We start from the raw sequence: 11,978 nt of genomic DNA, 5'->3' as shown, positions 1-11,978 counted from the left end.
CAAATCACTACAACGCGAGAAGGTTTTAACAAAGCTGCAGTCACCGCCCGAAATAGCTCCAGAGGTTAGACGGCGGAGAGTTTACAGCGAAGATTGCGTCGTATTCCAAACCCTATGAACCATGATGTCACTCCTTGCTTCACTGGAGGGGCGAGTGGTCACCTAAATACCACCACATGAGGATGGAAGACGCCACATAAAGGAGTAAGAGTTACATCAGCCATTTAATTCCGGTCTACCTCCCAGCAACTTTTTATTGTGTAGTTATGGGCACAGTAGCGAGGTTTGATGTTCTGACTTATAATGGAAAGCGTAGGAGGTCTTTACGTGCGTCATTAATCAGTTCGGTCACATTCTTCCGGTGTACCGATCTGTTTTTCCCTTGTCTGAAATTTGGCACTATCACGGAACAGTTATCCCGTCACCTCCCCCTCAGCTGCGCGGTCTGGATATGGCAACATGTAGAAATGACAGCTTGCCAGGTGCCATACAGGTAGATGAGGAAGGTGTCTGAAAGGTGGAAGCAGGAGAGTTAAGACCAAATATAAATCAAAGCTTCTTTTTATCAACTTTGTAACCGTGTATTATGTATATAGAAGTTGGGATTATGTACACAGTCATGTATGTATCATTTGTAACTCTTGATGTATTTTATTGCCATCCTGCTCGAGGACAAGCCAGCCTGGGGACCTGACAGGAAAGTTGGGGTCTTAGAGTAGGGGAAGTCAAAATAGACAAAAATTTCGTGAACTTTAAACGTGTAAGAATTCAAAGCCATAATTTTTTGCAGAAATATCCTGCCAAAAATATATGTACTAAGTGAAATATGTACCACCTCATACCCCCTCTATTCTATCCTAACCGTTTAATGTTACTAGTCATTTTGGTTAGAGATGTGTAAAAAATACAGCTATGTGAATATTGGCTTGTAATTAGGATATGATTGGGGGACATATTGTATTGTATACCTATGTATGTATTTCAGCGTAGTACTACAGCAGACTCAAATGAGCTTTCATCACTCACAGCATCTTATGTATCATGGCTCTTCCCTCACAGAAAGATGTTTGAGTCAAATATGTGGCTGAAGACCTGCCTGGTGGCAGGCACACTCCTTGTTGGAGTGTATGTCATCTTTGGGGGCACCTCAGTCTCCCGTAGAAGGAGGAGGAGGAAAGGTAAGTAGACCAGTCATATATCACCTCAAAGCTAAAATCTAAGGACTGACAGATTACCTTGTGTCTAGAAATATGTTAAATACTTTTGTCACAGTGAAGCTCAAGAGAAGTGTTGAATGTAAGAAATACCTCTATTTCTTACATTCAACAGCCTCTTTTTAGTAATTCATTTATCCATGTTTTCATATCCTATCTTGTCTGCCTAGCATTCTATTCATATTTTGTCGGGGTGATAACAAGTTCCTTATAGGGATTTTGTCTAATACTCTGGAGTGATGTAATGAATGAAACATTTATGATTTCTTTCAGTACTATAATCTGAGAACAATTCTTTCTAACAAAATATCTTTTTTAAATCTTCTTTACTTTTGCTTTTATTTGCTTTTGATGAATTTATCAATAACTTGACAGATGGCATCCCAGGATTAGCCAACATTGGGAATTCTTGTTTCCTGAATGCCTTGGTGCAGTCCCTTGCCTCCTGCCCTGTCTTTGTGGCGTGGCTGTCAAGCAAACACACTGCCAGGGCACCTCCGCTCCTCACCACACTCCACAGCCTTCTCAGAGGTAATGGGGTGTCTTCATTATTGTCATCATACATGTTAATATTAGAACCAAATATTTGTGATGTTTATATTGAGGAATTAGTAATATCTGAATCATAATACCATGTTATATTAAAAAGATTTTGCTACCATTCCTGTGATGACACCCTGATGCAGCCCTGAACAACGAGGGAGAGACGACTGGTGATGCCTGCGCTGGAGAGGTGCTGGGTGCTGCGTGGCCATGGCTGGGTCATCACGTCGGAGGAGCAGGACACACACGAGCTCTTCCACGTCGTAACCACCACCATTGAGGACGAGATCATCAGTGGAGCTCCTGTCCCTTCCCTGCTAGATGTCTCCTGGCTGGATGTGAAGACAGAGCTGCCTGGTGTTGGTGTGGCACTCAGAGCTGCAGTGTGGAGGCTCAATAATGGCATGCAGGATGTGGAGAGTAAGAATAACATGCACATGAAGGAGGAGTTGAATGGTGTTGTGTGTAGCCACGTGCATGACCTAGCTCACTTTGGGCTGTGTGAGGAACGTGGTGGTGGTGGTGAGGCTGCTAAGGGTTGTGGTGCTGAGAGGAAACTGCCAGAATGTGATGATGATGGTTGTGAATCTCGTGCAGTGTCTTCGAATCACTTGGAGGTGCACCACTGTGATGATACAAGTAAGGATGCTGAAATGCAGGGAACTGTTGGCCATGCTGTGAACTCCAGACTTAAAACAACAAAGACTGACCAGAATGCTGAGTTGCTGAAATCTCAAGGACACAAAGACGTCAGTATTGTCAGTTCTTGTGTCATTCCCCCCGAGTGTGATAATAATAAGAATGTGAAACATGAGGCATACCTCCACAAGACACCCAGGGAGCCACAGCCCAGCACAGCACATCCGGCAGGTGCCAGTAGAAGGAAGTCCGCAGTGATCATGGGCAGGATATTCCTTTCCGAGGCTACCTGGCTAGTCAGCTGCAGTGTACTGTATGTGGCCACAAGGTAAGGACAGTATTCTCACTTCTAGCATTTGTTGTTTTTTGTAAGTCATTAGAAATGAGATAGCTACTGATTTACAGGTTGTGGCATTCATTTCAACAGGGTGATGGACATTAAAGTTAAATTAGTTATAAAAGAAAAAAAAACTAATTGATCTTAAAGAAAGAAGTAACTGATTGATTCAAAGGTGTTGGGAGTTTACAGTGGTGTGGTGTAAGGCGGTCATTGTATGAGAGGAAATAGAATAGGTGGAAGAGTGGAAGTATTTAGGGATGGTGTTGTGTAACTATGGTGATATTGATGAGCAAGTAAGAAAGTGCTGCAGAAAGAAGGCTTGTTGTAGTGTTCTGCTTGCACTGCTCTCAATTTATGGACATCAAACCGTAAATAAATAAATAAAAAGTGAGAACAGACAGGTTACTAGACCGAAGCAGAATTAATGTTCATTTGCCTCTATTAATGCCTCTTCCTTGCATGTGCTCCTTTACCCCATCTTTTCATGCTGCAAGTGTCCAGCCTCTCCTCTTAGCACTGTGGAGGAGACGTCTCTAATCTGGCCACCTCCACCAGTGTCAGAGAGGTTAACAACTAAATAGATAGGCAGTAATTTTACAGAGCAGTATTCACGTAAAAGACTAACAGCTTGAGGTAAATTGTAATAATAAAAGAAAATTTTGATTAACTATATAGTGTTTTTTTCCCCCCTAGAATCCTGCCCAATGGAGTAGCTTTGAATCCCTCTCACTGTCGCTGCCATCCCTGCCCTTGGGGAGGTGAGCCTGCAGGAGCTGCTGGGTGCCTACATTACACAGGAGCAGGTGTCTGAGGTGAGCTGTGAGGGCTGCTCTCGGACAGCTGCCTTGCCCATCAAGACCACCTTCACCAAGCAGCTCACCATTGGGAAGGTGAGAGCACAGAGTCACAATTCCCTTGATCATCTTTGCACTTTCAATCATACTTTTAGCTGCAGGTGTAATAAGCTCTCTAGTTCCTAAATACACTTGCTCTGTGTGGATATTTTTCAAGATTTACTTAGTATCTCTCCTCACATCTCTCCAGCTGCCAGACTGCTTGTGTTTCCATGTGAAGCGAACTGTGTGGCTTGAGAACGGGTCGGCCATCAAGAGGAGGGACCACGTTACCTTTCCTGAGTTTCTGGTGATGGATCCATACACCTACACTACCTCCATTACTGCACAGGTACACCACATACAAAGAGAGGAAGATGATTAGCTTCTCTTTTTCTGACGACAAATCTTATTGGTTTCTCTTATCTTAACTTTTTATCCAACTCCCTTATGCATTTTAACTCAGTGCCATTCTTTCCCTAGGCAGGAGAGAAGAATAAGTTACCATTGGAAGGCAGGAGTTCCAAGTTACTGAATGACCATGACGTTACTGCTGCCTTGAGTCATTCTTTTATATCCACTCCCATGCAAGCCAGGTGAGTGATGGAGTGGTGATACAAACTTAACTGGGCTATTCTGTTTCTACCAGTCTATTCTTTTTGTTGAATTCTGTATCTGTAAAGCCCTTTGTTGGCCAATGAATGAAGGAGGAACACTGAGATGAAAGTTGGGGGAGGGTTCTGGTCAGCATATTATATACAGGTGTGTACAATGTGCTCTCTTCCTCCTGCCCCCAACACAGACCCATGATGTGTGTTGAGTCGATGCACTACGACCAGCTGTACAGACTGCAGGCTGTCATTGTGCATGTTGGGGATGTGTTCTGCGGGCACTTTGTCACCTACCGCAGGGGACCAACACACTCTCGCAGCATATCCAGGTGTGTGAATAAACTTGAGCAAATATACTTTTGTAATTTAGTGTATTTTCCTCTTGAATATGTCTCCCTTTTATTTATAGCAGAGGAATGAAATGCCACATATGGTGAATCACAGATAAGTCAGACCAATTTGGGGGACGGTTAATCCAATCTGAGTTACCTGAGGATTTTTTTCACATTTTGCATGCCTGTTAACCTCAACAGTTGGAATGGTCTGTGTAATGCATTATATAAGAGCTGTCAGGAATATTTTAGCCAGTGTATAAGCTGAGTGGCTTGAAATTACTCAATCAAAAGATGGAAAATGCCTACCAGTGAACTTGGAATAGAACATTAAAAAAGATAAATCCTGAAATGTAGGACTTATCTGATATCCAGTTTATTTTGGTTTGACTAAAGTGCTGTTTACCTTACTATAAAATAAAATAATTTTCATTTGTCCACAATGATTATATCTCATTGAAGAAGTAGGAGATTAATTAGGATGACTCAGTGAGTGGAGGAGATGGGAATCAGTGTTTTCCTTCTTTGCAGGTGGTTCTACACCTCGGATTTGCTGGTGCGAGAAGCCAGTCTGGAGGAGGTAAGGAAGGCCAATGCCTACATGATCCTCTATGAAAAAGTAGTGTAAATAGAAGATACTCACCTGTGCACAAGTTGTACCTGTGTATATAACTAACCACCTGTGTACATATTGGTGTGTGTGTGTGTGTGTGTGTGTGTGTGTGTGTGTGTGTGTGTGTGTGTGTGTTTAATGAGAGGATCTTCATTTTCTCTATTACATAAAAGATGTGTTTTGGGTTAACAGTTTTGTGAATTGTATTAGTGACATTATTGCTGCTATAATGTTTCCTCTGACCAACACTTCAATTAGTTGTATTGTTTGCCACTGCTGGACTATTTGGCAACATTTGATAGCCACAGGATTGGTGAATAGGCAATTATTTTTATACCTAGGGTAATTAACCCTTCTTGTAAGTCACTCTTGATCTTGAAGCTGCATTGCATGACTGCTGTCATTGTTGAGCTTTGTTTGAGAGCACTGTGGTCTGTGTTTGTCATTCTCAATGTGCATTTACTAAGACTGGTATCTTAGGCCAGGCTGCTACACATGATTACATCTGGTTCTTATATTATCACATGGAGCTTTTGTGCTTGAAGAATTAATTGTGCTGTGTTTTAAAGTGTAGCATAATATTAATAAGCAAGAAGTATTGCTAATTTTTCCAGAAAAGAGTACATTACATGAGTGCGATACTGTATGTTGTTTTGAACTCTCCTCTCATACATTGGGAAGCAAGATACAGCTTGTTCTGCTCACGAGTTTTATTGGTCTAAACACACACACAAAAATCACTGTACATAGTCATGTATAATTAATAAAAAATACGGATGTAATTAAAAGTACCGTAACAAGAATAATATACATAGGTAGGTAGTTAAAATAAGCTTCATATGACACCAAGACTAGATGAGATAATACTACTGCTTATCATATTCTCATGTGGTTCTTTAGATTATTTTCTAAGATTCCTTAATATTGCAACTCTGTCAGCTCAGTATGATCCATCACTATGTAAAATGTTTTAGATATCAGAGACATGATTGTCATCAGAACAGACAGCTGGGACAGTTGAACTAGCGTGGCAGATTATGGTACTACAGTCAGTAACACATCTGAAATACTGTTAGAATACTGCAGGTGTTTCAAGGGTACAAAACATACAATTAGAGTGACAGCTGATTAAGACACTCACACTTTGATTGCCATATTGGTCCTATGTGAAATATTCCTGACACTCAAGAATTGGCAAGTGAGTCAAGATTCACAGCAACCCTTGCTGTCATTGGAAGTAAGGCTGCTCAAGAGTATATTTTAAGTTTAAGGCAACACTTAACACTGGGTGGTATATCAGGCAGGATTGAAACAGCACGTCACAGGTGTGTCTGGGGTAAGGCTGTGTGTGTGTGTGTGTGTGTGTGTGTGTGTGTGTGTGTGTGTGTGTGTGTGTGTGTGTGTGTGTGTGTGTGTGTGTGTGTGTGTTAGAGAAACGATGAAGCACTGTGACAGTGGAAGACTTTAAGGTATGAGCATAATCCAGAAACAAACACAGCCACCAAAATACTAAGGCCCTAACACTGATAAAGATTCTCTCTCTCTCTCTCTCTCTCTCTCTCTCTCTCTCTCTCTCTCTCTCTCTCTCTCTCTCTCTCTCTCTCTCTCTCTCTCTCTCTCTCTCTCTCTCTCTCTCTCTCTCTCTCTCTCTCTCTCTCTCTCTCACACTCACACACACACACACACACACACACACACACACACACACACACACCACAAACATGTTTGGGAAAGACAATAATTTCTTTTTCTAGGAGATCCATCAGCTAAAACTACATCAATTTTCCCTACTTGCCATATGAAGTGTTCTTGGAAAATGCTATGTAGACTTTCAGAACATGGTCAAAAATGTCACTTGTCTAATGTGAACACTACAGTTTGATTTAATGATTGCATCAGTTATTGAAAAGTATGATATTGTCATATTGATTTATTAAAATGGGCAGAAGAGTTTGATTTTAGGTCATATGTACCCATTAAGCAAGAATAAAATGAAGTGTGCTTTTTTTTAAATTAAATGCTAATTAAATAGAATGTGAGCAATGACACAGGAAATGAAGTATACAGCTATGATATGTACTTACTTCATGCATACCAAAAAGTGAAGGAAGAGCTTCAAAGAAACAGACACAGGTTTGACAATGACTCTGTATGGCCAAATATTGAAGGCTTGGCAGTAGAAACACCATTAGTCAGTCACACCAAGATGACAGATAGACAGACATGGATGGATCATAAGATGGATGGATTCACCAGGGATAAGCAGGTTAGGGAGGTAGAACACAGGCAGGAAAGGCCGTCATCAATCAAAGAAACATTAAAATAAATGTGGTCAGTGGAAGTCAGATCAGTCATCAGCCTAGCTATTATGGCCTGACCATTTTATGAAGATCAGTTAGACGCTGGCTTTTTCGGGGATTTCCCGGCCTGCGGCGCTGCCAAACCTTGTGCTGGGCAAATTATGGAATTAGAGCAGTGGTTCCCAAACTTTTTTTCTGTCATTTCCCCCAGCACCCAGTTCAACCATCCAGATTTCCCTCTTCATGTGCATGAGAGAAAGGTGAGTTTTTACACACAGACTATTTACTAATTTGTTTTTCAAATGTACAAATATACTGATAAACTTATAGTTACAGAGTAAAGTGGATAAAGAGCAGTTAGTAACAACTAAGCATAGCCATAGAGAGCGGTTAGTAACAAATAAAAGGACTTTTGGTTTGACTTTTGAGATTTTTTTAGTTAGTAGGTAGTGTAATTGTTTCCCCCCTGGTAGCTTCAAATTTCCCTCAGTTTGGGAACCACTGGATTAGAACCTATGAGTCAATGAGAACTCTGCTTCCCACACACCACTCTCTCTCTCTCTCTCTCTCTCTCTCTCTCTCTCTCTCTCTCTCTCTCTCTCTCTCTCTCTATATATATATATATATATATATATATATATATATATATATATATATATATATATATATATATATATATATATATATATATATATATAATTTACATTTCATGCAAATATATTTCTATCAGATCTATAATTACTTATAAATTACTAAAATTTGAGAAAAGAATCTGCCTCTCAGTTAAGCTGCTCTCTCTCTCTCTCTCTCTCTCTCTCTCTCTCTCTCTCTCTCTCTCTCTCTCTCACATCCTGGCTGGTAGCAGGAGAGGAAGTGGCCCATGGATTAACACAGTCACTTTGACCTGTGACCTCACTCGGTCACCCAAAAGGATGACAATGCTTGGAGGAAACGTCAAGTACTGTTGTGTTTGCAAAAACAATCCAAAATATATTTAAAAATAAACACAAATTACTCTAACTTGCCTTTTTAGAGCATCACAATGTATATGTACTACACACCATTCAGTTACAAAGTTTTAAGTACCTGACTTGGGGTGCATATTGGTAAATGTGTGACAGCGCCGCAGGCCGGGAAATCCCTGAAAAAGCCAACACCTAAACGATCTTCATAAAATTGTCAGACCATAGTTGACTGCTATGCTAACCTATTACTCAGTCAGTCAGTCAGTCTGCTTGCCAGTTACTCAGCTAACGCATTATTGAGTTAGCACACTGGACAACTAGACAGCTAGGCCATCAGTCCTGCATCAGTTTGCCCATTAACAGGCACAGTTATTTTCATTATTTTCGGCTCTGTTGTCCTCTCCGGCCACCAAGCCCTTGGCCCGGCCTCTGCGTCCAGGCAGGATGCTGGAGTCCACTGCCAGGGCCATCCGCCTCATCACAGCATCCAGGAGATGGTTCACGGCAGCCTCCACATTCTGGCCAGTGGCGGCAGAGGTCTCCACATATGTCAGTCTGTTGGTGAGAGGTAAAGAAAGGCTGGTGGAGAACACCTTGTAAGAACTCTTCCTGTCCACTCAGGTAAATGTAATGGTAATAACAAGAGAAAATGGTTAAGAAAATTGAAATCTGTAGAAAGCCATCATCCCATCTTGACTCACCCAAACTTCTGAGCCACCTCCTTCCCCGCTGCTCAGACACCACACGCTGGTCCTCAAGATCTGCCTTGTTGCCACATAGCACTATGTCAGGGTCCTCACAGTAGGCATGAGTCTGGAAAATGCCAACTGTGCCACTATTTCATACTATAATGGTTATTGGTGGGTGTGTGTGTGTGTGTGTGTGTGTGTGTGATTATTGCTGTAGATAGTGCAGCAAATGGGTGTGTTGGGGTGTACTATAGAGTGGTGTAGTGTTGGTTGCATTGAAGGTTACTGTAGCACTGGATACATAGTTGATAGTTGGTTAGTAGACTAAATATGGTATTAGATATTAAGATAAATTCATGTTACATATTTTTCAATAAAATTCAGTGTTCAGAGAACAGAGATGGAGAGAGATTCTCCAATTGAAGACCTCAGTTCATTTCTTGCTTCTTGCCTGTAAACTGCATAAGTTTGCATACATACACTATATATATATATATATATATATATATATATATATATATATATATATATATATATATATATATATATATATATATATATATATATATATAATAGGGAATATTTTGTAATGTATAGTATACAAAGAGATAAGTAAGTATATTCAGTTAATTTATATATGTACACATTTATAATTCATCCATATATTATTTATGACGGTATATGATTTAAATTGCATATCAAGCAAATCTGAAGTACAAATTGACAATGTATTAGATTTATAGGATAGAATGTTTTGATTGTGTATGGAATATAATTAAATATATATTCCTGATACAGGAGAAATTCAATTGATGAAGTAGATTAAAGTAAACTACTGATAGGGAAAGGTGCATATGTGTGTATGTGAGAGAAAGGAGAGGAGAGGGAAACTGTCATAGCAAAGAAAATGTTTTAGTGATATGTGCAGAACAGGAAACGGTGATCCACAGGTTGACGTGGTCAAAACAGGGAAAGCAACCACACGGGCACAATAATCAACGTGGTTACATGTGATCGTAACAATGAAAATTCTAGTAACTAGAATCCTTTAGTTGTAAATGTTCTTATCTGTACACATACAGACACACACAGACATGGACACAAACATGAACACCTACCTTGAGTTGCTCCAGCCAATTCCTGATATCGATGAATGACTGTTCATTAGTCAAATCAAAGAGGAGGAGAAAGCCCATGGCATCCCGATAAAAGGCTGTAGTTAAACTACGAAACCTACAAAAGTAATTGGGATGCATGTTAGTAAGCACAGACAGGGGTGGTGGAGGGCACTGCACTGAGTTCAAGGGCCTCTCCTCACAATAATGTGTACATGCATACTGGTCATTCTCAAAGTGCAAGTGTGGGTTTGATATTCATGCTATTCAGGAAGATAAGAAATGTTAGAGCTTAATGAGGGAATCCATCTTGTGGCTCATGTTGTTCATCAAAAGTACACATTTTTGTGATTAGTGGGTTAAAACCAAGATATACATAAAAATACTATAATATATAAAGTGCTATGATACTCCAACAGTAGCAAAAGCATAAAAAATGTTAGTGCAATATTAGAAATGTGACATGCAATATCATCAGCACCTAAAAAAATGTTTAATATATCTTAAAGGGTTACTAACAAGTAAAAACCAATGTAATCAAGAGAGCTGGTAACTCCTTGCTAAGATTTGTATGAAATGACAAAATGCCTTATATGAAAAAACTGAGTGGTGCTAGAATGAATAATGAACCCAAACCATGCATATCATGTGCATATGTCATGCTAGTTGAGTATAAATAGTGCAAATGTCTGGAAACATTCTGGAGTCATTCTCATTGTAAATACTTTCAAAGACTTGCTGAATACCCATTCTAGATGCTAAAATTCTGCCTTGTGTAAACCAAAACTTGCCTTGCACAGAAGATGCATGTGCCATCAAACAAAGTGTAAATTTTGGTGGTAAAACCACAGTTCTACTTGGAATTTACAAGCAAATTAACAATCACTAGAGTGAAGCTTTAAAATAGGTTATACCTCCAATGTACAAGCAGAAAAAAACTAAATAAACCATACACTTTCCAGGATGACAACTACCGTTCATTTTTACATATCTATTTTCCACCCTTTGGCTCCTCCTGTGCTCATAACCAGGAAGGTTATCACATACACCTACTGCGCAGGGAGGAATCGCTCATTCATAAGGCAGGACCTACTTTTCTTGGCCTGCTGTGTCCCAGAGTTGCAGATGCACTCCTTGGGGTGGTCCTCCCTCCTTTCGACGGTGAGTCTGAAAGCAATGCAATGACAGCAGGAACTTAAATCTTCTTACAGAGATAGAATGTATCATACCAGAGTATGCAAACAATCATAATCAAGGATAGTATCTTTGACATCTATGCCTGATGCTTTTAAATTTACAGCTGTTAATCACAAAAAAGTAAACATTTATCATTAGCAAGGTTCATAACATCCCTTACCAGTCGCTTTTCCCTGAAGTCAATGCCCACCGTGGATATGAACTGCTGCTGGAAGACGCCCTCAGTGTAGTGATACAGGAAGCTGGTCTTGCCCACCCCAGAGTCCCCCAGTGCCAGGAACTTTATCAGATAATCATAATCTTTGCCAGTGCCCATCTGCCAGGAAGGAAAAGAGGTGGAGTGTGTAGATGTGAACATGAGATCTGGGATATAATTGGTGTACATATTAAGATGGTTTAGAATGAGAGATGAAAATAAGAAAAAAATATGGGAGAGGAAGAGAATTATTGGGGACAGTTGAGAGATCTAAAAGTTAAGATGTAAAGGAATGCATACGTGTGTGTAAGGAATGCATGTGTGTGTGTGTGTGTGTGTGTGTGTGTGTGTGTGTGTGTGTGTGTGTGTGTGCGTGATATAAACATAAACA

General features: G+C 40.2%; 2 protein-coding genes across 2 annotated transcripts in view; one reads left to right on the top strand and one right to left on the bottom strand.

The window, feature by feature from the left end:
* Positions 1-340: 340 nt before the first annotated feature.
* Positions 341-5,769, top strand: LOC123510099 (ubiquitin carboxyl-terminal hydrolase 30-like). Its single transcript, XM_045264899.1, is given in 12 exon segments — positions 341-493; positions 1,060-1,178; positions 1,590-1,745; positions 1,901-1,952; positions 1,954-2,665; positions 2,668-2,724; positions 3,430-3,484; positions 3,487-3,626; positions 3,781-3,921; positions 4,053-4,165; positions 4,372-4,509; positions 5,044-5,769. Coding segments are annotated over 12 exon segments (1,806 nt in total). The 5' UTR covers positions 341-467; the 3' UTR covers positions 5,141-5,769.
* Positions 5,770-8,160: 2,391 nt separating this feature from the next.
* Positions 8,161-11,978, bottom strand: part of LOC123510098 (ras-related protein Rab-27A-like) — a 5,691-nt gene continuing 1,873 nt past the window's right edge. Inside the window, 6 exon segments of the mRNA XM_045264898.1 lie at positions 8,161-8,945; positions 9,092-9,116; positions 9,119-9,203; positions 10,198-10,312; positions 11,288-11,361; positions 11,552-11,707. Coding sequence (XP_045120833.1) covers positions 8,747-8,945; positions 9,092-9,116; positions 9,119-9,203; positions 10,198-10,312; positions 11,288-11,361; positions 11,552-11,707 — 654 coding nt within the window. The 3' untranslated portion in view covers positions 8,161-8,746.

Source organism: Portunus trituberculatus, chromosome 28 (assembly GCF_017591435.1).
Source record: "Portunus trituberculatus isolate SZX2019 chromosome 28, ASM1759143v1, whole genome shotgun sequence".
In the NCBI taxonomy this organism is placed as follows: Eukaryota; Metazoa; Arthropoda; class Malacostraca; order Decapoda; family Portunidae; genus Portunus; species Portunus trituberculatus.
This window is presented reverse-complemented; position numbering and strand designations above follow the sequence as displayed.